General features: G+C 35.9%; 1 protein-coding gene across 6 annotated transcripts in view; it reads left to right on the forward strand.

The window, feature by feature from the left end:
• CCSER2 (coiled-coil serine-rich protein 2) overlaps window positions 1-24,443 on the forward strand; it is a 158,422-nt gene that overhangs the window by 118,109 nt on the left and 15,870 nt on the right. For 5 of the 6 annotated variants that reach the window (XR_826527.1, XM_010854379.1, XM_010854380.1 and 2 more), the window contains one exon: window positions 6,599-6,688. Coding sequence is in view for 4 of the 6 variants with exons in the window: in XM_010854379.1 (XP_010852681.1) it covers window positions 6,599-6,688 (90 nt within the window). In the remaining 2 variants the exon portion in view is untranslated. Of the gene's footprint in view, window positions 1-6,598; window positions 6,689-24,443 lie in introns of those variants that run through there. The other variant, XR_826528.1, reaches the window with a different exon arrangement.

The raw sequence follows: 24,443 nt of genomic DNA on the forward strand, positions 1-24,443 counted from the left end.
GGGCATAGAAGGAACTTAATAAAGGCCACATATGATAAGCCTACAGCAAACATTATTCTCAATGATGAAAAACTGAAAGCATTCCCCCTAAGATCAGGAACAAGACAAGGGTGTCCACTTTAACTACTATTATTCAACATAATTCTGGAGGTCCTACCTACAGCAATCAGAGAAGAAAAAGAAAGGATCTGGATCAGAAAAGAAGTAAAGCTCTCATTGTTTGCAGATAATGTGATACTGTATATAGAAAACCCTAAAGATAGTATCAGAAAATTACTGGCACTAATCACTGAATTTAGCAGAGTTGCAGGATACAAAATCAGTACACAGAAATCACTTGCATGTCTATATACTAACAATGAAAAATCAAAAAGAGAAATTAAGAAATCAATCTCATTCACCATTGGAACAAAAAGAATTAAATATCTGGGAATAAACTTACCTAAGGAGACAAAGGAACTGTACACAGAAAATTATAAGACACTAATGAAAGAAATCAAAGACAACATAAACAGATGGAGGGATATTCCATGTTCCTGGGTAGGAAGAATCAATATTGTGAAAATGACTATACTACCAAATGCAGTCTACAGATTCAGTGCGATCTCTATCAAATCACTAGTGGTGTTTTTCACAGAACTACAACAAAAAATTTCACACTTCATATGAAAATTCAAAAGACCCTGAATAGCCAAAGGACTCAGGGTCTGAGTCCTTAGCTGGAGGACTCACCCTTCCTGACTTCAGATTATACTACAAAGCTACAGTCATCAAGACAGTATGGTACTGGCACAAAAACAGAAATATAGACCAATGGAACAAGATGGAAAGCCCAGAAATAAACCCATGCACCTATGGGTATGTTATTTTTGACAAAGTAGGCAAGAATATACAATGGGGCAAAGACAGCCTCTTTAATAAATGGTGCTGGGAAAACTGGACAGCTACATGTAAAAGCATGAAATTAGAACACTTCCTAACACTATACACAAAGATAAATTCAAAATGGATTAAAAACCTAAACGTAAAACCAGAAACTATAAAACTCTTAGAGGAAAGTATAGGCACAACACTAATGACATAAATCAAAGCAAGATCCTCTGTGACCCACCTCCTAGAGTAATGGAAATAAAAGCAAAAGTAAACAAGTGGGACCTGATTAAACTTAAAAGCTTTTGCACAGCAAAGGAAACTGTAAGCAAGGTGAAAGGACAACCCTCTGAATGGGAGAAAATAATAGCAAATGAGACAACGGACAAAGGATTTATTTCCAAAATGTGCAAGCAGCTCACACAACTCAATACCAGAAAAACAAACAACCCAATCAAAAAGTGGGAAAAAGACCTAAACAGACATTTCTCCAAAGAAGACATACAGATGGCTAACAAACACATGAAAAGATGCTCAACATCACTCATTATTAGAGAATTGCAAATCAAAACTACAACGAGGTATTACTTCACAGCAGTCAGAATGGCCATCATCAAAAAATCTAGAAACAGTAAATGCTGGAGAGGGTGTGGAGAAAAGGAAATGCTCTTGTACTGTTGGTGGAAATGTAAATCGATACAGCCACTTTGGAAGACCATATGGAGATTCCTTAAAAAAGTAGGAATAAAACCACCATATGACCAAGCAATCTAACTCCTAGGCATATACTCTGAGGAAACCAAAATTGAAAAAGGCACATGTATTCCATTGCTCGTTGCAGCACTATCTACAATAGCTAGAACATGGAAGCAACCTAGATGTCCATCGACAGATGAATGGATAAAGAAGTGGTGGTACATATACACAATGGAATATTACTCAGCCATAAAAGGAATGCACTTGAGTCAGCTTTGATGAGGTGGATGAAGCTAGAACCTATTATACAGAGTGAAGTGAGTCAGAAAGAAAGATATAAATATCATATTCTAATGCATATATACGGAATCTAGAAAAATGGTACTGAAGAATTTATTCACAGGTCAGCAGTGGAGAAACAAACATAGGGAATAGATGTGGACATGGGGAGAGGGGAGGAGGGGGTGAGATGTATGGAAGAGTAACATGGAAACTTATATTACCATATGTAAAATAAGATAGCCAACAGGAATTTGCTGTAGCCAACCAATGTAGCCAATTTTCAGGGAAAAGAAAAGGTAGCCTTAGGAAATTAAGCATCACATTTTACAGAAATGTATTATAGAGCACAAAAATTGTATCTAGTGACTTTAGAAAAAAAGATTATGACCCTCATATTCTGTAGCTAAACACATTTTTATTTATATACAAAGGTACATTCTCTGACCTTTAATGTATTGAAAAATATGCTATACATTTATCTTTGTAAAATTATTTAATGATGCATCCCAAATACTTGAGAGAGAAATCTTAAAATAACTCAGGAATAAGGAAGTAAAGATTAAAATGAATGAATGGTGAAATGGAAACCCATCTTTAGAGAAACTAGATGGGATAATCTTCCCAACTACTAACGGAAGAAAACTTGAGGCTCATTAATCATATGTCATTGTATATCATTTGAATGTTAAATTTGTTTAATTTATAGATTAAAACATTTTTGAAATAATTATTTTTAACTAAAAATTTAAATTTCTATTTTTGTAAATATTTAGATAAAATAGGTTTCAGGAAAGAGATAAAGGGTATACTGAAGAAGTACTGAATTATTTATCTACAAATAAGTATCTAAAATTATTCTTATTATATACTTAGATAAAATGTTTGTGGACTGCTCTAAGGTAACTATTCGTAGGTTAGAATAATGTATCTTGCAAAAGATAAAAGAGGACATAGAGAAATACCAAGGATATCTAAAAATAGCAAAACTAAGGTGACAGAAATTCAACCGAATGTAATAAATATTAATATAATAAAAATGGAGATGGCATTATCTCATGTAGAGAGCTTTGTTGAGGATTTAAAGCAAAATCCATTCATTTCTTCACATAAAGGAAATTTAGGTAAAGTAAAATGGCATAGTAATACTGAATATAAAAGGTTGGGAGTTTCAATATTAAAATTAAAAAAATAAATCTAAGACTGAAATAATTATAAAAAAGTCACTTTATATTGATACATGATTAATAATGAAAGATAACAGCTTTTTATGCTGAGAAGTTTTAATTATTTTAACTTCAGTATGCCCTTTAAAAAAATGCTTTTCTCATTTATAGTATTACCTTTAACCAGTTAACAGTAATTTTTAAATATTTTCTAACATTCAGTCCATATTCTGATTTCTCTAGTTCTGAAAATATCTCGTATGTTTATACATTGCATCAAGTTATATCCCTTAAGTCTCTTTTACTTTAGAATATTTTTTTTTTTCATTGTACTCCCTTATTAAAGAGACTGGGTCAGTTATCCTGAAGAATATCTCACCTTACAAATAACATTTAGAAAGGTTTTAGAAATATCTAAGAGAATCCTAAAGAAAGAAAGAAAAACACAAGCAAAAACATTACTCTTTATTCACATATTAATAAATATGTGAAATTCTCTATATTTGATATATTAAATTTAGACATTATTTATTTCAAAAGAGCCCATCACCTATCTTTAGTTATGGTCTAGAAAGTCTCTTGTTCAAATCAAGAATTTCAAAGGATATAAACTATTGAAAGCAGAGATATGCAATTGCATTTTTCAGATTACCAAAATTAAAATTTCCCTTTTTATAGTCTTTCTCTTTCTTTATATCCCTTAATTAGTTTTCTTAAAAATAGCAAAATGTCATCAGAGGAGCCATGGAATAGGAATTAGAGATGTTTCCTTGGCGTATTAATTAGCTGAATGACATTGGCAGTTTCTATCACTCTGGTGCTTTCTTTATCAAAAATGTGGAGGTTTTTCTAGGTGATTTCAAAGTCCTTTTTCATTTTTAGCTTGCTATACTTTTTATTTTTTTTCAGAAATAGACACTCAGCTCTAACCTCTGTTTATATGTAAGCTTAAAAAAATACATTGACAATATAATGTGTTAAATTCTTATTTTATGAGAAATATGCAGATATAAAATCAGATTGCAGTGCTTCAAAAATTAGGCCAAAAAGTATAGAAGCTTGACTATTTAAACCTTATTCCAAATGCTTAGAATGTCTGTATATTTTCACCTCAGTATACTGTAGTTAAATAATAATTAATTTAGATATATTTGTTCTTTGAGTCCTCAGAGTAATCCTATGAAAGTACTGGTGTAGAATTTTCTTTGTGGAGACATAGAAGGTGGAATTCAGCTTAAGTAGGCTAGCTGTGTAATTGAGTATTTGAGAACCCATGACCAGACTGAAGCTGCATAGACCTAGGTTCAAATCCTGGCTCTGAAACTTAGTAGCCATACTCTCTTAGGGAAGTTACTTAATTTTTTTAACCTCTTCTGTGTGTGGGGATAGTGAAATAATACCGACCGTGACAGTATAGTGTTGTATTATAAATTAAATGAACTATGTATGTAAAGTCCTTAATGCTATAATTGGCCCATGGGTACATGATAAATAATAACTCTTATTTGATAATTTGCTCCAAATCACCATCTAGTGAATCAGTGCCTGTCTAGTGATGTTTTAAGTTTTAAGTAAAAGTCTGACTAAAGTGACTTGAAAATAAGAATGTTTATAAACTTAAATAACAAGAAAGTGTATCGGCCCATCTGTTTTCATGGTTTCCTGATTGGTCATATGGGTAATGGTAAAGTTCTCGCTGGCTTTTCTGAAGTCCTCTTGGACTCTTGCCTGTCCTTCCATGGTCACAAGATGTTTGTGGTGACTCTGTGTCACATACTCATGCTGTGGTCCCCAAATAGGAAAAGCACCTGTTTTTCTTTAGCATATCCATTTTTAAAATTAAAAACACTTTCTTAGAAAGAACCCAGAAGGGCCTCATGTTTTATTGGCTAGATTTAGGTTCTTTGTCCCTTAAGCATTGAGGAGTAGAATTAATCGCATTGGTTCAGACTAATCAAAGTCTATCGAGTCAAGAGAGGATACATACTTCCTGAAATATGGGACCACACAGAAGGTGAGCATCTGAAAGAATCTGTCAGCAGTAAAGAACGCAGATGGAGAGGGAATGATATGAGTAGCTGTTGTCTGTCTATTGAAATGTCCCTAAAAGCTACAGTTTTCGAATTGTAGAAAATTCAAATATTTGCCAGTTATTGTCCTACATATGTTAGTTAGCACATAGGCTGCAGAAAGGAAATTGTTTCTGGAATTGCAGTAGTCAAGATAAAATAAGTAATGTGCTTGTATTAAGATAAATGTTTTATCTTTTTTCTGCTTTCATACCTCCCATATGTGTTAAAAGTTAAGTCCTACTGAATTCCAAGAGATCTAAGTTGACCTGCTTATATATTGAATTTCATTTCAATGACTGTCCCATGTTTTGGAATGGAAAATACGTACATACTAAAAGAATAGGAAACATGTCTGTATTACAGAGGTTTTTGTTTTGACTAGATTTTGATTGTGGAAATTGTAATGATTTGATTGCAATTAAGAAAAAATTTGAATATTGGTAAATATTTTAAAAGTAGAAACATCATTTTAGCTTGATGAAATAATCAAGAATTTGTTATAGAGGTTTTCCTATAAAAAAGTATATTTACCTCCAGTGAGGTTGTTTGATAAATAACACAGCTGTATTGCAGCTTCACACTGAGGAGAAATTCTCATTATCAGTCTTTTCATTTTTTAAAAAAGTTTGATGTTTATTTGAGAGACCATAGTTTACACAATGGGCATGTTACTTTGTGTTGTGTAAATGACTGAATGAATATGTTCTGAGTGAAGTTAGGAGAAGAGAATTTATTTACGAACTGAGATGGTCAGATGGATTTTGTTAAAGGACAGAAATCCTTTAAAATACTCCAGTCCAATAAAGTTAACACATCTTTAAAGAGCCTTTTAAATGCATTGCAGGAGTGAAGAAACAACTTTTCTGGAGGACCTGTAGTATTTAATATCTGAGTCCCATCAAAAATGAGTTTAAGAGACTGCGTACAGTGATTGTAGTACCATTTTAGGGAAATATTTAGTTTTGCAGTTATATTCTTTATATGCTTATATATTGCTGTATATATTCTATATCTGTATACATGTATATTTATATACATAAAACCATAGGTAGTGTGTTTCATGGTAGGAGATTGCCAAGGGTAGTTTCGACTATTTAAAATTTTGCCTTGGTGGGTGAACCTAAAACCTAGTCTGTGGATAAGATGGGAGACTACTGAGTAGATTTTCATGTTTTTCTTTTATTTTAACCTCCTAAAGTGAAGTCGATCAGTCATGTCCGACTCTTTGTGACCCCGTGGACTGTAGCCCGCCAGACTCCTCTGTCCATGGGATTCTCCAGGCAAGAATACTGGAGTGGGTTGCCATTTCCTTCTCCTGGGGATCTTTCCAACCCAGGGATTGAACCTGGGTCTCCTGCATTGCAGGCAGATGCTTTATCCTCTGAGCCACCAGGGAAGCCCCATTTTAACCTCCTAAGAGAGACCCTAATTGCTTTGTTTGTATGTATAAGTGTATATGTAAAATTACACTAACATATACAAAATTTTAATGTAAAAATTTGTGTTTTTGTTTAGGCAACTCAGTGTAACTGCCATCAAAAATCTAAAGAGGAAAAATGTACATATGCTGATAAATATACCCAAACACCCTGGAGAAGAATTCCTGTAAGTAACACATGCTCTTCTCCTCTTTTCTTGTCATTTTCTATTTTGATGTTTTGGTCTACTGTTTTTACTCTAATAATTTTGCATCTGCCATGACTGTCAAAATTTTTTTTTAAGGTAAGTGGATTTTTCTTGTCTCCCAGTTGTTTCTGTGCTTTCTAAAGTTTCTATTCTGTGTCTTATATGAATGAATGTGCTTTAATAGCTTTTCCATTCTGCATACTGTAGGTCATTTTATTTGAGTGTCTAGTCTCCCACTCATTGCATGTATTTATGAGAGTGGTGTTTCCCCATGCCTACAAGAAAAAGAAGTCCAAAATACAGTCTTCTTCAATGGCATATGACTCTGAAAATATATTATGTAGCATATTCTTTTTATTTGTTGAGATTTTTCAAATATATTCTCTTATTACGATTACCCAAATGTTGAGGCTGTTAGGAAGCATAAATGCATTAAGATACAGACAATAGAGGTTATGTTTTAGGCATAGAGTAAGGAATAGTTTCTTCTAAATGGTAGAAAATAATCATGCATTCTGTGCTGCTTCATTGTTTTTCAAAAATATTACATTTAAAAACATATTATGTGCTAAAATATACTTTCTGAAGTCAGTTCAGGATATGCCTGAGCCAGAGAGCTGTCATGGCTATCAGTCATTGTTATCCTATGGTATGGTGCCAACTAATAAATACTTCTTGGTAAGAGAATGCCTGATAAGCCAGCCTTGACCCTGCTTTTGCCTTATTTTGATCTGTGGAACCCTAGTAACACAAATGAACAGGGAATTATAATGGTTAATTAATCAACAGTCTGATTTTTTAAGCTTAGTTATAGGCCTTTAAAGTTTATAAAATACTTCTTTTCATTTAATAAGTAGTTGTTTTTTGTGTGCTCTGTATAAAGTATGATGCTAATAATTTCAGCAAAGGTTTGCTGAGCCCTTCCTACCTCAGTTATTAGCCTCTTGAAGTGTGGAATTGGGGAAGAAGACACACAGACAAAGAGATTCTTCCATCTTCCATTCTTCCATTAAAGTGCTTATTAAAGAAATTGGCAAGGTGATACAATTAAAGTGTAGAAAGTGCTGTAAGGTTCAAAGGATTGGGAAAGTCTGGATAAAAGAATCGAACTTAGTGAAAAGAGTAAATGTGGTGGTTGAACCATAGAAAGCACAAGATCAGTAGATAGAGATGAGTTCTAGAATTGAGAATGAGAGGCTCTTCTACATTAGCACCCTTCCATAGAATTTCCTTGCTGTCTAATGCAGTTGCCACTAGCTGAATGTGACTGTTGAATACTTGAAAATGTGGCCAGTGTGATGCAGAAGAGAATTTTAAGAACTATTTAGTTGTAATTAATTTAAATATAAATAGCCACAAATGGCTAGTAGATATTGGACAGAACATCTCTAGAGTTAATGATGAAGTAGACGTAGATGTATATGGGAAAACTGTGCTGTGCATCGTTGCTGAGTTGTGTCCGACTCGTTGTGACACCATGGACTTCAGCCTTCTAGGCTCCTCTGTCCGTGGGGATTCTCCAGGCAAGAATACTGGAGTGGGTTGCCTGGAGCAATAAGTAACAGGGAAGTCAGTGAAGGCAATTTTTGTAAGAAATGGAAGACAGTTAAAAAAAAGGGAGTTCATATTTAGGTAGTGGGAAAAAAGAGAGAAAGAGGTAAGAATGAGTTGTAGGAGAAGATGGTACCTTCAGAAGAGTGGATAAGTCAGTTTCCAACCAAATGTTCTCATCTGAGGGACGGAATACTCAGATAAAATGGTGAAATGGATAATGTGGCGAGACCTAATCATTCACACAAAACACTTGGAAGACGAGGAATATGCAGGAAAGTGGTGATTATGTGAGAAAGAAGGATTCACTTTAGACATAAAAACTTAATGAAACTTACTTTTAAATATTACTATCCATGTGCGAGCATGTTCTTAGATAGCATTTATAAGGACATTTCTTGGACTGGATTGTAAGTTTTTAATGTATTTCATTGTCACTGTTTAAATGCTGCTCTGTTTGTTATGACTGCACTGGGCCTTTGTTGCTGCAAGCAAGCTTTCTTTAGTTGTGAGTGAGTGAGGGCTACTCTCTAGTCGCAGTATGTGGCCTTCTCACTGTCACAGCTTCTCTTGTTGCGGAACATGGGTTCTGGAGCCTGGGCTCGGCAGCTGTGGCCCGTGGGCTTAGTTGCCCTGAGGCATGTGAAATCTTCCCACACTAGGGATTGAACCCACGTCACCTGCGTCGGCAGGCAGATAACACTGGACCAACAGGGAAGTCCTACAGTATCATTTTAAAAGCATGTAGCAGCAGTGTTTGAAGATTCTAAGTTAGTTTGCACATTAAGTAAATTCTAAATTTTCATGATACATACTTTTATAAAGTATTTGTTCAAACATCTTAACTATAGAAGCCACAATATCAGAATACATTTCTAGACTCACACATCAGAACTTAATATTTTACCCTTTAATCTCAAAGAAGGGATTACAAGATGGACCCAAAGGATTCATATAATGACCCAATCTGGATTACCCTGAAAATTGAGTGTAGTGTTTTATCAGTATCAGTGGTAAACGTACCTATCAGTTGAAACTTAGATCATGCACAGTTTGACCTGATACTAGTTTTCTCTCATATTTAAAAAATTCTTACTAAAAAAAAAAGCTAGGCTTAAACAGTATGTGAACCAAGAACTTACAGATGTTCAAGCTGGATTTAGAAAAGGCAGAGGAATCAGAGATCAAATTGCCAAAATCCGTTGGGTTATAGAAAAAGCAAGAAAATTACAGAAAGATAGCTACCGCTTCGTTGATTACGCTCATGCCTTTGACTGTGTGGATCACGACAAACCATGGAGAATTCTTCATGACATGGGAATACTGGATCACCTTACCTGCCTCTTAAGAAATCTGTATGCAGGTCAAGAATCAATAGTTAGAACTGGACATGAAACAACAGACTGGTTCAGAATTGGAAAAGGAGTACGTCAAGGCTGTATATTGTCACCCTGCTTATTCAACTTAATATGCAGAGTATATCATGTGAAATGCTGGGTTGGATGAAGCACAAGCTGGAATCAAGACTTCTGGGAGAAATATCAATAACCTCAGATATGCAGATGACACCACCCTTATGGCAGAAAACGAAGAGGAACTAAAGGGCCTCTTAATGAAGGTAAAAGAGGAGAGTGAAAGCTGGCTTAGGGCTTAACATTAAAAAAACTGAGATCATGGCGTCTGGTCACATCACTTCATGGCAAATAGATGGGGAAACAATGGAAACAGTGACAGACATTGTTTCTGGGGGCTCCAAAATCACTGCAGATGGTGACCACAGCCATGAAATTAAAGGATGCTTGCTCCTTGGAAGAAAAGCTATGACCAACCCAGACAGCATATTAAAAAGCAGAGATATTACTTTGCCATTAAAGGTCTGTCTAGTCAAAGCTATGGTTTTTCCAGTAGTCATGTATGGATGTGAGAGTTGGACCATAATGAAGGCTGAGTGCTGAAGAATTGATGCTTTTGAACTGTGGTGTTGAAGAAGACTCTTGAGGGTCCCTTGGACTGCAAGGAGATCAAACCAGTCCATCCTACAGGAAGTCAACCATGAATATTCATTGGAAGGACTGATGCTGAAGCTAAAACTCCAGAATTTTGGCTACCTGAGGCGAAGAGCTGACTAATTGAAAAATACCCTGATGCTGGGAAGGATTGAAGGCAGGAGGAGAAGGAAATGACAGAGGACAAGAAGGTTGGATGGCATCACTGAATCAATGGACATGGTTTTGAGCAGGTTCCACCAGATGGTGAAAGATAGGGAAGCCAGGCATGCTGCATGCAGCCCAAGGGGTTGCAAAGATTTGGACACGACTGAGCAACTGAACCGGAGAAGGCTATGGCACTCGACTCCAGTACTCTTGCCTGGAAAATCCCATGGATGGAGGAGGCTGGTGGGCTGCAGTCCATGGGGTCGCCAAGAGTCGGACATGACTGAGCGACTTCACTTTCACTTTTCACTTTCATGCATTGGAGAAGGAAATGGCAACCCACTCCAGTGTTCTTGCCTGGAGAATCCCAGGGACAGGGGAGCCTGTTGGGCTGCCGTCTCTGGGGTCACACAGAGTCGGACATGACTGAAGTGACTTAGCAGCAGCAACAGCAGAGCGACTGAACAATTACATGTAGCAAAGGAATGAAAAAAGATGCTTCTACTATAAATTTTAAATGGTCTGTTGGACTTCGTTTCTAGTACTGAATTAATCCACCTTATAGCATATTTAATAGATATGAATAAAATTTATATAAATTTAATATTGGAATATGGTCAACATCATCTACAGTCCTTTGTGCTTATGCTTCAGATTTATTGGATCATTCATATATTTTAAAATGTCATTGTCAACTAAGTTCCTACTTTAGCTGTTTATAAAATAGACAATAGGAAAGTTTATAACACACATACCACAAAAAAACCTTATCAATTGTTCATAATTCCAAAAGGAGACAGAATTTACCTAGCTCTTACAGTCATGATATATGTGCTAGTAAAGAACTCCCATCCTTTTTTTGTCTTGCCCAGGATATAAGGTAAAATGTTAAATGTGAGGATTAATGTAGCTGAAAGATTTGTCTTGAGTACTTAGTTTTCCTAAGGACTTAGTTTTCCTAAGTCCTTTTTCTTAAATGCCTTTTTGATTTGGAAGTGGGCAGCATTATGTTTATTTTTATGTAAGGTTAATATCCTGATTTTAAATATAGATGTGCCATTTTCTTCTGTTGGAGAGATGTTCCATTAGTGTTAGTATATATTTCCAAAGGGAATTAAGGGATTTATTTCTTTGCCAAATTCTTTATTTATATTCACTATTGTTTATATTTAAAATATGCCACTGGAAAAAGTATTTTAAGTGAAAAAAATATATTGCATTATGTGTATATACACATACATACTTTGGTGTATAAACATGTGATATTTATTATGTAGTCATGCAGTAATGTTTAGTCAGTACTAGACATTGAACATGAAATATGACCTATGTTTCAGTGAGCTAAATGTTGATAGGAACCATCTTTGTACCAAGACAGCATTCTGGCATGTATTTGTGCATGATAGTACACCAAGAATTCTATTATATATGCCTTTTACACTCAAGGCTAGGGACAAATGAAATTTATATATTATAGCAGTTGAGTGACTTATCTGATCATAAATTTAAGGATATTTAAATTCATGTTCTCTAATACCAAATTCCAGAACTAAAATAGTAACTTTGTTTAGAAATGTCCACTGGAAGAAGAAAAGTTTGTGTCACAGCAGGTAGAAAACAAAGGGCAGCACCAGTGTTTTCCATTGCTGGGAAATATTTCATACAGTGAGGGCAGGACATGGATTTTATTCTTAGAATTTCATGTTAGGAACTTCCTGGGTGGTCCAGTGGTTAAAAATCCACCTTGCCATGCAGAGGACGGGGGTTAATCCCTGATAGGGGAACTAAGATCCCACATGCCGAGGAGCAGCTAAGCCTGTGTGCTCTAGAGGCCGGCTGAGTGATACAGTTAAAAAGTCTGTGTGCTGCAATGAAAGATCCCATGTGCCACAGCTAAGACCACAACTTACACAGCCAAATAAAGGTTTTTTTTTTACCTTTTTTTTTTAAAGAATTAATGTGAGGTAGTAAGAAATGCATGATCTTGCTAACTTTCTAAGAAGCAGCATGATTAAATCTGTCTTTTAGAAGAAATTAATCAGCTTACATAAGAGATAATAAGAGAGATGATAGAAGCTGCTCCTCTTTTAGTTTGTGTTAGCAGAGTGCTAATTTATTAGGGCTTCATTTGTTGGAAAATTCTAGCTTTTCTTTTTCTTAGGTAATTATAAAAACACTTTTCCAGATGTTTTAGAAAATTCCTTTTTTAAAAAATGTCATACGTAACTAAAATTTTTTTCCTAGAGAATGTCTCTTTAGTATTATGCTTGGAAGCTTCTTTTGGAAAATGACGTTGACATTCCTGACATAGCAGAAAATAATACCTAGTCCTAAAATTTCTCAACAAATGTAGCTACCCTGATGATTTAGAGCAGTAAAGCGCCAGTGACCTTCAGCCAAAGCCCACCTGTTATATGCCTGTGAAACAGGGTGGGTGGATTACTTCTTGTGGCCAGGAAGAACACACTTCATGAAGAATGATCTCAAGCATGTGCCAGAAAGAATCTTTTACAATATTTCAGTTTTTCTTGGATGGTTTGATCTAAGGAAGCAGGAGTTTGCTGAGATTAAATACTAACAGAAGGTAGAAAAGTCTGGAGTATTTCCTGTAGGACACAGTATAACCTTGCTTTTATCTGTACTTAGGCACGATTATGAAGTGACCGTATTTTGTTTCATGTTACCATGGGCCTGGAATAACTGGTACTCGGTGAGATTGTTTATGAGATCATTGAGCACCACAGGCTGCTTGTTATCTTTCTCAGACGCATTACCTGGGCATGGATTAAATAAAAGTTTACCAAGCAGATGAAATTTATTGTTAAAACTGTAACTTGTGGATTGTTACCTCTCTGTTTTTAAAAATCAATTACTGTACTTTGCCATGTTTTAGTGTAGTTATTGGTGATGGTAGTAGTAATGATTACATTTAGAATATTATGAGGGAGAGAGAAGTTTGGAGAATTACACTTGGATGGAATTATGGAGAGACTTAAGATGTTAGACTGAGAACATTCAACTTAATTCTGTAACCGCAAGTTTCTAGCAGGGACCAAACTTACTATATTTTGCTATAGGAAGAGTAATATGAGAGGAGGAACTGAACATCTTGAGGCAGGGGCTGTGTCTCATTCCCTCCTGTGTGCTTAGTGTCTTAGCGCAGGGCTCAGAAGGACTGAACCAGTCCCAGTGAGAATGTAATGAAGATAAGGAAAACTTATTAGACGATTATTATAACAGCCCAGGCATGAGGAGATGAGGGCTAACTTACGATTTTTGATCTCTCATGGAATGGAGAGAAGATCACTGAAGCAGAATCTGTTGTCTTGATAGGTGATTAGATGAAAAAGGTGTGAAGAATGAAAAGAAGATGACTAAGTTATCAAATGTGGATGACAGGGTAGATGGCATGTCATTTAAGAAAATGGGAGAACTGAGAGAAAAAATTTTATTAGGGAAGGAAGACTGCAAAAGGTTCCATATATTTTTTAATCACTTCAACTTGGATTCTGCAGGACAGAAGGGTAGAGGAATTTGAATATGTAGGATTGGAACTTGAAAGGTGCCAGAGAAATTAAGATACAGGTATAGATTCAAAATGGGGCAGGTTGTGTGTGTGTGGGGGGGGTGTATGCATGAGTGTATGGAAGACAGTTTCATCCACAAGAAAGCTCAGTGCTTCAGTGCTAAGTGCCCACACCCCTTCTGAAGCAAGGAAGACCATTCCAGGAGACTTCCTAAGCTCTCCCAGAAGAGGGAGACACAAGCAAACTAATCTTCATGAATCAGAAAAAGTTTTCTCTTCAGTGTTAAAATTAAAAGTCTGCCATCCTCTAAGCTCATGGTGACTCTCATCTGTGCTCATCTCTGCTTCAGGAAAAAGCAGCTGCTGAGGAAAGCGTGGCAGGTGTTCTGAAGGATTTGGCCCACAGTTCCGTATCTTGTTCCACAGGGTTAGAGTTCATGGAAGAATGTTTTTACTTGGTCTCTTTAGGCTTTATCTTGAGAGAAATGAAATTTTCTCGCAAACCCTGAGTCCAGATACTCTTTGTTTTTTATGTTTCCACATTCCTTTGTTCGTGTTTGTGTCTGTGTGTGTGTGTGTTGTCCCACCAGTTTAAAGTGTACCTTGAGTGTTAAGCATATGGTTAAGCTCTATGTCAGATATCCTATGTTTTCCTACAAGTACTTTATTTTTTCCCTTGGATGTAATATATCCATATGCATCCCTACTGCTTTTTGTTTTTATACATGTCTACTGTGATTTCTCTAGCAGAAAGCATCTCATGCCAACCATTTCATCTTAAAAGTCATCAGAAGATTTAAGGTAGACTCAGATGAGCAAAAGGCTCTTTCCTGGTCAGAGCTTAACTAAGAAAGCACCAACTAAGAAAGAATTATATGCTTTCCTGCCCTCTAATTAGTGCTCCAATATAAATATAATGTGAACTATATATATAAATGCTTTAGTATCCAAATTAAAGGAGAAACATGCAAAATTAATTTTAACAAAATATTCTGTTTAACCCAGTAGTACCATTTGAACATGTAATCAAAATAAAGAGATTGAGATAATAAAAATAATAAAGATTGCATTCCGATTTTTGTTTTTGTACTAAGTCTGTGACATCTTGTCTGTATTTTACATTTATAACACGTTTCAATTCAGAAACGTGTCTGCTTGGCCCCATGTAGTTGCTAACAACCATATTGGACAGGGCCAGCTCTGTATGGAGGTCACTGGGTTTGGCTTTAAACCTGAACTAAGTAACAGGAATTGACCAAAAAACAAAGTAGAAAAAAACATAGATCCATTTATTCATTCATTCAGGGAACTTTGACTAGTTTTTTCTGTATTTCAATCCCAGCACTAAGGTCTTTGGATACTAAATAAAAGGTTGCCTGAATTTTGGCTTGTGATACTCATGGACAGACAGCAAGATGTAAATATGATGATAGGCCTTATTTCTGGACCAGAGGATGGTGGACATGTCTTCCGGATATGGGGACTAGACCTTCTGACCCTCAAACCTGCCTTCATACTGCCATGACTTCTGCAGTTTTCAGTTCAGGAGTACAGTGTATTCTAGCACTCACTGCCAGAACAGACCTATTCATCTGGGAACTTTTTCTTTCTTTGGTAATGCTGTCTTTTTGCTCAAAATTAAGTTTCCCTCCCTTTGCTTATTAAATCATACATTCTCTAAGTTTCTAAGTTAAACTCTTCCCTACAAGTTCTAGAAACACTTCCAGTAGACATGGAATCATGGGAGCCAGCACATACTGTTTCTTAGTGCTGTGGCTTGGAGTTGCTCACATGTCTGCTGTATCTGAACTTGCCTGGTCTCATTTAGTTAGTCGTATTTTATAGCTATTTCAGTTGTTTTTAACTACTGAAAGGAATATATAACTTTCTTATTATTGTGGAAATTAGTTTATAGAGTTGAGAAGGTCCTTAAACATATTTCCCTTCTCTCCCCAAGAAAATATGATCCTGTTAATATAATTAGCATTTCAAATAATTTTCCTCTATGTTACTCTACAGTGCATTGCTTTTACGTCTCTATTTATGCTTTTACTTTTTATTTTAAATTCTTAAAATTCATAGGAAGTTGCAAAAATAGATCTCTTATTTCTTTCACCCAGTATCTCACAGTAGTTACATTTTATATAACTATAGTAGAGTATCAAAACCAGGAAATTGACATTTAGAGTATGTACTATTGCATTTTATCACTTGTGTAGATTCCTACAATGACTACCATATTTAAGGCACGGAATTATTGCACCACTACAAAGTTCTCCCTTGTGTGCTGCCTTTTAATAGTCATAGCCATTTCTTCCCTGCCTTTCCTAACCCCTGAAAACCACAATGTTTTCCATATCTCTAATCTTGTCATTTCAAGAATTTTATATAAATGGTATATAGTGTGTGAGCTTCTGAGACTGGCTTATTTCATCCAGCATAATACCCAGGGGACCCATCCAAGTAGTTGTGTCTATCAGTAATTTGCTCTTTATTGCCAAGTAGTATTCCATAGTAGGGATGTTCCAGTTTGTTTCACCATTCATCTATTGATAGACATTTTGGTAGTTCCCAGTTTTTTGCTATTACAGATAAAGCAAATATTTGTGTTGGTGTAAAATTTTTCATTTCTCTAGGATAAATACCCAGTAGTGTGATTTCTGGGTAATATTGTATCTGTATATTTAGTTTTCAAAGAAAGTGGCTGTTTATCAGAGCATCTGTGCTGTTTTAGATTCTCATCAGTACTGATTGAGTGATCTGGTTTCTCTGTAGCCTCATTAGCATTTAGTGTTGGTTTTATTTTAATTTTAGCCATTCTAGTAGGTATGTAGTTGATATCTCATCGTGATTTTAATTTATATTTTCCTAGTGGCTAATAGTGTTTGTCTTTTTGTGTGGTTATTAGCCATCATCATTAAAATGTTTCTTCAGATCTTTTATATAGTTTTTTTTAATTGGATTTCTAATTGGATTGGATTTCTCTACTATTAAATATATATACTTTTTATATTCTTGATATGAGTCCTTTTTCAGGTATGTGGCTTGTGAGTTTTTACCCTCAATAGCTTGTTTTTTCATCCTATTGACAGTCTTTCATGGAGCATAAAATTTTAATTTTGATGAAGTCCAATTTATTAATGTGTTTTTCTTTTACAGATTGTGCTCTTTGTGTTATGTATAAACTCTTCTTGACGCCCAAGACACTGAAATTTTTTTCTTATAAAATATTAAAATATTGATAGTTTAATATTTTATATTTAAATCTATGATCTATTTGAGCTCTTTTTTTTGGTAGAATATGAGATTTAGATCAAGGTGCATTATTTTTCTGTGAATATCTAGTTGCTCTGCACCATATGTTTAAAGACTCTCCTTGTTGAACTGCTTTTGTGCCATTGTCAAAAATCAGTTGACTGTACTTGTGTGGATCTGCTTCAGGGTTCTCTGTTCCACTAATCTGTGTGTTTACTCCTTCACCAATACCATATTGTCTTGATTGCTGTAACTATATTTGCTGTTGTTCAGTCTCTCAGTTGTGTCTGACTCGTTGCAAGGACTGCAGCATATCAAGCTTCCCTGTCCTTCACCATATCCCAGAACTTGCTCAGACTCACGTCAATTGAATCAGTGATGCCATCCAACCATCTTGTCCTCTGTCATCCCTTCTCCTCCTGCCTTCAGTCTTTCCCAGCATCAGGGTCTTTTCCAGTGAGTCAGTTCTTCACATCAGGTGGCCAAAGTATTGGAGTTTCAGCTTTAGCCTCAGTCCTTCCAGTGAAGGACTGATTTCCTTTAGGATTGACTGGTTGGATCTCCTTACTCTCTAAGGGACTCTCAAGAGTCTTCTTCAACACCACAGTTCAAAAGCATCAATTCTTCAACACTCACCCTTCTTTATGGCCTAACTCTCACACTATGGGCTTCCATGGTGGCTCAGCTGGTAAAGAATCTGTCTACAATGCGAGAGACCTGGGTTCGATCCCTGGGTTGGGAAGATCCCTTGGAAAAGGGAAAGGCTACTCACTCCAGTATTTTGGCCTGGAGAATTCTATGGACTTATATAGTCCATGGGCTTGCAAAGAGTCAGACATGACTGAGTGACTTTCACTCTCACACTATATAATGTCTTAAATTGAATATACTGATTCATCCTACTTTATTATTTTTTAAAAATGTTACCTTTTGATGTAATTTTAGAATAAGATTGTCTATATCTGAAAAAACAAATCGTGGATTTTGAAGGAAATGTGTTAATAACTAAATATCATTTTGGGGAGAAGTAGCATCTTTAGTATGTTGGGTCTTCCAATCCATAACTAAGATGTATCTCTCCATTAGTTTAAGACTTCTTTTGATTTCTTTCATCAGCATTTTAGTTTTCAGAATACAAGTTCCTGTATATGTTCTTAGATGTATTATTTCATTTTCTGAGTGATCATAGATGATGATATTATATTTTAAATTCCAGTGTCTGTGTGTCACTGTTGGTATTCAGAAGCACAGTTGATTTTTGTGTATTTATCTTGTATCCTGTGAACTTACTGAACTCGCTTATTATTTCTGGGAGTTTTTCTTTAGATTGGGATTTTCTTTGTAGACCATCATGCCATCTGCAAATAGGAATGCTTTCTTTCTTTTTGATCTACATATCTTTATTTCCTTTTCTTGCATTGGCTAGAACTTCCAATACTGTGTTGAATAAGAATGGTGAGAGTGGGCATTCTTGCCTTATTCTTGATCTAAGGGGGGAGCACTCAGTCTTTCTCTAATAAGTAAATTTTAGCTGTAGGTGTATCATAGTGGGAAGGCTGAGGAAATTTTCTTCTATTCCTAGTTTGCTGAGAGGTTTAATCGTGAAATGTGTGCTGATTGTTAAATGCTTTTGCTATACTAGTATAATATGAGCGTGTGATTTTTTCAGTTTAGCCTGTTGATTGCATTGATTGATTTTTGAATAGTGGATCAGTCTGGTTAACCTAAATCCTACTTGGTCATGGTGTAAAATTCTTTTATATACACTGTTTCTTAATTATATACACTAGTCTTTTGTTAAAGATAGTTTACATCTATATTCATGACGGATAATGGTCTGTATTTTTTTCTTTTTTTGATGCTATTTTTGTCTGGTTTTGTGTTATTAGGTAATTCTGTCCTCATAAATGAGTGGGAAAGCATTCTTTCTTCTACTTTCTGGAAGAGATTGGGTAGAAATTGTTGTTAATTCTTTGAAATATTCGATAGCATTTGTCAGTGAAACCATCTGGGCCTGACAATTTCTTTTTTGGCAGTTTTTAAAGTTATAGACCTATTCAAATGATGTCTTTCATCTCAGATGAGTTTTGATAGTTGGTGGTTTTGAGGAGTTAGTCCATTTCTTCTCAAATTTATGACTAAAAAGTTGTTCATAGTATTCCCTTGTCTTTTTAATGGCTGGGGACCTATATTGATATCTCACCTGATTTTGTTAATTTGTGTCTTCTCTGTTTTTCTTTGTCAGACTTTGGTGTGTTGATTTTATTGACTTTCTTGTTTTCTTAATTTTATTTGTTCAGTTTCAGTAGTTTCTCTTCTTTGTTATATTCTTCTTTCTACCTCCTTTTGGTTTATTTTGATCTTTACCCCTTCCCAAGTTTCTTCAGGTATGAAGTTTTAGCTTATTGATTTGACATTTATTTTTTCTGTTTTTTCTGCAACTTTTGAAATTTTGTGTTAGCTGTGTATTTTGCCAAATGTTTTCACTTCTGTCTCAAAGGATTTGTTAACAAAATAAGCCACTCCTTATATACAGATACATAATATAAATATTTATTAGAGAGTTCTCTAGTTTACCTTCAATATACTAACATTTAAAGAAAAGAGAAATAGAAACAGCAGAGGATACATCACCAAACTGGGTTTTGACCAACATCCAGACTTAAACAGTGCTGTGAAGTCCTGTGTCACAGCACGTTTGGAGTCCCATTTGGGAAAAGGTCCCTGGCAGCACATCTGCTCTGTGGGTGAGATTTAAGATTGCAGTTCAGGGTTCCTGTTTATAATCCCAGGATGCAAACTGATATCATCATCAATCTGTGACCAAATTGGAGCTCTCGTTTCATATTAATGCTGTTTTGTTGTGTAAAACTTGCAGTGTAGTTAAGCCTGGGGCTTGGTTGGCCAGGCCCCCTCCAGGGGCTCAACAATCTCAAGATTTCTCCCCCATCTTAACTGCGGTGCTGCAGGTCTTGCATTCACAGCAGGCAGTCACCCACAGTCTCCCAGTCAGGGCAGAGTCCGGGAAGGTCAGAAGCAGGGTCAGAGGCCTGCTCTGCTCTGTCTCTGAAGCCTAAGCAAGACTATTCAGTTAATTTCCGTGACACTGAGTCCTGCAGCTTCTGATATTGTGTCACTGCTTCAGCTGTGTCCTACAGCTTTCAATAATATGTATTTACTTTTGTATTCATATGTGTGTTTTTTAAAATTTTCCTTGAGAGGACCTATTGACCCATGAATTACATTGTTTAGTATCTGAGTGTTTGGAAATTTTCCTGTCATCTTTCTGTTACTGGTTTCTCCTTTGATTCCTTTATGCTCAGAGAACACATTCTGTGTAATTTCAGTTCTTTTAGGTTTGTGGTGGTTTATTTCATGGCCTAGGCTGTGGTCTGTTTTGGTAAATGTCCTGTGGACTCTTGAAAATAATATGTATTTTGTTGTTGTTAGACGGAGCATTCTACAAATGTTGAGTAGATCCTATTTGTTGCTGGTGTCCTTGAGTTCTTCCATATCATTGCTGATTTTATTGTCTACTTGTTGTATCAGTTGTTGAGAGAGAAGTGTTGGACTCTGTACCTGTAATTTTGAATTTGGTTATTCTCGTTTCAGTTGTGTCAGTTTTGTTTCATGAACAATTGGTGTGTACACATTTAGGCTTGTTTTGTCTTCTTGGTGGGTTGATTCTTTTATCATTTTATAAGGTCCTTCTCTATTTGATAATTTGCTCTGAATCCTCCTTTATCTGATATTAATATAGCCACTCTTGCTTTTTTTTTGAATGTTTTTTCTGGTATATACTTCTACTATTTTACTTAAAAATACTTACACTTTTATATATAAGGTGGATTTCCTGTGTGCAGCATATAGTTCGGTCATGAACTATCTGCCAGTCTGTCTTTTCATTTGTGTCTGAGCACCCTTTGTAGTAATGGGATTATTGATAACGTTAGGGCTTAAGTCTACCATTTCTTTGGTTTCATCTTTTTTCCTTTCTTTTATTTTCTGTTTTCTTGCCTTTCTCTGTGTTACTTTTAGTTCTTTTAGAATGCCATTTTGATTTATATGTAGTGTTTTGAGTGTATCTGCTTATAGAGAAATATCATGGTTGCTCTTGGTATTATGTTATATGTATAACTTTGTGTGGTTTACTTACTAAGTATAGAAATCTTACTTTCATTAGGTCTCTTCTTCTCCCCATTTGTAAATACATGTTTTAAATATTTCCTGTACTTAGGAACTTGCTAACTGAAAGGACCACAAACTGTACAGAGGCAAAAAGACAGTTTATTGGGGAGGGGGGCGGTCTTCAGAATTGCAACTTGGTGGTCACAGATTTCTAGAGGAAACGAGAATATTATCCCACTGGAGAAAAATGGGCAGAGGGTTTTATAGGAAAAAGATGGAAGTTAATGCACAAGTTATTTACTGAGAGTTTGTACTGGAAGGTAAAATTATTCTATACATACAATAGGGTTATGGAACGCATCTCATTCATTATAAGGGAAAAGTAAGTTTTCTTTAGTTCAGAAGATGTCGAGTTCTCAGCATCATTCTTCTCTTTTAGCAACTATTCAGCAGTTTTAATTTAGGATCTGCAGCAGGAGTCCAGCATGTGCAGGAAACAGATTAGAAGTCCTCAGCTTACATTGCCATCAAACCTGACATAGCTCATTTCAAAAACTCCGTAAGACATTGGTGGTAGAGCTAGTGAGAGTGGGAGCCTGCGTTTCCCAGCTGGCCTCTCCTAATGGGAACAGGCGTGCTAGAGCCACGCTGCGTCCCGTGTGTTGGCAGTTTACTGAGCACAAGTGCTGTGTGTCGCCAGGCCACCTCTTTCCTGGTCCTTTGGCAGGGTGCAGCTTTTCCTTGAGACTTTGTTGATTTTGTTTATGTGTGTGCCCATTGGCATTTCCAGATGCTGGCTTCTTCATCACCTAGTCTGGGATACATTCGGTGGGGGGGCGGGAAACAGGGAATTTTCTATGATGTTTTTTTTTGGGGGGGTTGAATTTCCAGGACCCTAGCTGGTCTGTCTTCTCAACTATACCTTTCAGAGTTCTTTGTTTTAGATTTAATGTCTAGAGTTTTTAGCTGTACTTTGCAGAAGAAAAAGGAGAGTGTATCTGTTGCATCTTGTGTGGAACTAGAATTTTTTCTTCTGTTAAATTTTAATCATAGTGTATTACTTTGATTCTGTGAAAGTCAAGAAGATATAGTTGACACCAAGAAAAGTAAGTAAGCTATTATTATCAGGGTGGTTATCTTTAGTAGAAGAATAAGGAAAATACTCAAATCAACATAATGAAAAGAGGAAGAAAAATTCTGTGAGACAGGTATCCACCAAGAGATATGGATGCTTATAAACAAAATGATTGTAATTTATTTAGGTAGGATCAGAAAAAGCTTTTACAAAATGGTTTGAAATGGCTGGATAGAATTATGATACCTAGGGTTTTGGAAGTGAAAGGAAGCATTTTTAAGTGGCAAAAATAGAACAAGTAATGTTCTTTGCCTTTTTAGGTAGAAAGTCAAATGTTTGACAGCTATTCAGTCAGCTTAATAGAGAAGTGCCCCTTGGCAGTCACAGGCAGAAATGTTTTTATGTATTATTCACAAGATTCTCTCTTTCTCCTTCTCATGCTCAGGTCCATCCCAGAGATCATGATTTATTGGTGTTGGGGGAATTAAGAATGGGTATCATTGTGTTTGTTTTTTTAAGAGAGACAATTTAATACAAAGTTGATTGTTTTAAGTGCCATATAAATAGAGTTATGAGGTTAAAGAATCACAATGACTGTGGAGTGGGGATATGGAGCAACTGAATTACAACAACTAAAAGTGTTTAGGCAGTTAGAATACCATAGACTAACTGGCTTATAAACAATAGAAATTTATTTCTTGCAGTTTTGGAGGCTGGTAGTTCCAAGATGAAGGTACCTGCCTGCTTCCAGATCGTAGACAGCTATCTTTTCCCTGTGTCCTCACAATGGAAAGGGACGAGGGAGTTCTCTGTGATTTATTTTACAGGGTACTAATCTGGCTCATGAGGGTTCCACTCTTGTGACCTAATTACCACCCAAAAGCCCACCTCCAAACCATCACACTGGGGCAATAGGTTTCAACATGTGAAACTTGGGGATAGGGACACAAATTCCAGCCCTGCATCTTACAAATGAAAACTGAGATTTAGAGATCAGTGGCTTTCTCAAGGTTACAGGGCTCTTAGAAGACACGGGGAACAACACAGTTCCCTGATTCCCAGTGGATACTATTTCCATAAAGCTCCAGAGAGAACTTCTTGGAGAGGGAATCTCTTGACTGCTGGTTTAGCTTGTATACAAAATCCTTGTCTGAAAGTTTCTTTAGCCAGTGCAGTGAGTAGAAACTGACCCTGCTGAAACCCATAGGGAGGGAAGGGCATGCTCCTTCTTAGCTGTGGACTTGCTTTGTGTAAATGTTTTGGGTCAGAACATCTCTTAAGCAGCAAAATGGAGTTCTCAAGTAACATCTATGGAGAGCGCCTGAGGTCATCACCCTATTAAATATTTTCTAATCTATTTCCAAAAATATCCATTGCTAAATTAGTGGAGAAATTACAATAACTTCAAAAGACAGGATCTCTGTTTACTAGGATACTCTAAAGATTGTTAATTGTATTTAGGTTCTTATGGCTATTTGTTACCTTAATCAACATAGAAAATGAATCTTCTCTTTTGGTTTTTGCTTTATGGTGAGCAATGTAGAATTACTCATAAATCTAAATAAGTGTTTGATTTTACTGAACCATAGCCAAGGAATTGATGGTACAGGGGTGGAAATAAGTTTTCTGTTTGGACCTGAATGTTCCTGAAATCTCTAAACATCAGTAAAATACACTTGCAATCCTTTAGTACTTCATTTTAATATCAGATTAATTGGTGTGAAAAATTATGCATACTTTCTTTTTACAAATTGAGCTAGGTATGGTGGTGTTTATGGGCTCATTTTTCTTGATGTTATCACGAGTGTTTCTATAGTTTAATGTGTCTCATCAATGAGGAGGCAAGGAACAGAGAGACATGAGACCTAATCTGGTTCTATTTGTGTGAACAAATTCCCTCTAGAAGACCCAGTTTTACCTGGAACATGAGGAAATTGAAGTAAATGACATTTCAGTTGTATTCCAGTTCTTATAAGCTGATAAAAATAAGTAAAGCTAAGAAGCCACAAGTTGTTAAAAGGTTTGCATGTGTTACCCGTGGCCTGT

Source organism: Bison bison, unplaced genomic scaffold (genome assembly GCF_000754665.1).
Source record: "Bison bison bison isolate TAMUID 2011002044 unplaced genomic scaffold, Bison_UMD1.0 scf7180017864341, whole genome shotgun sequence".
NCBI classification, from domain to species: domain Eukaryota; kingdom Metazoa; phylum Chordata; class Mammalia; order Artiodactyla; family Bovidae; genus Bison; species Bison bison.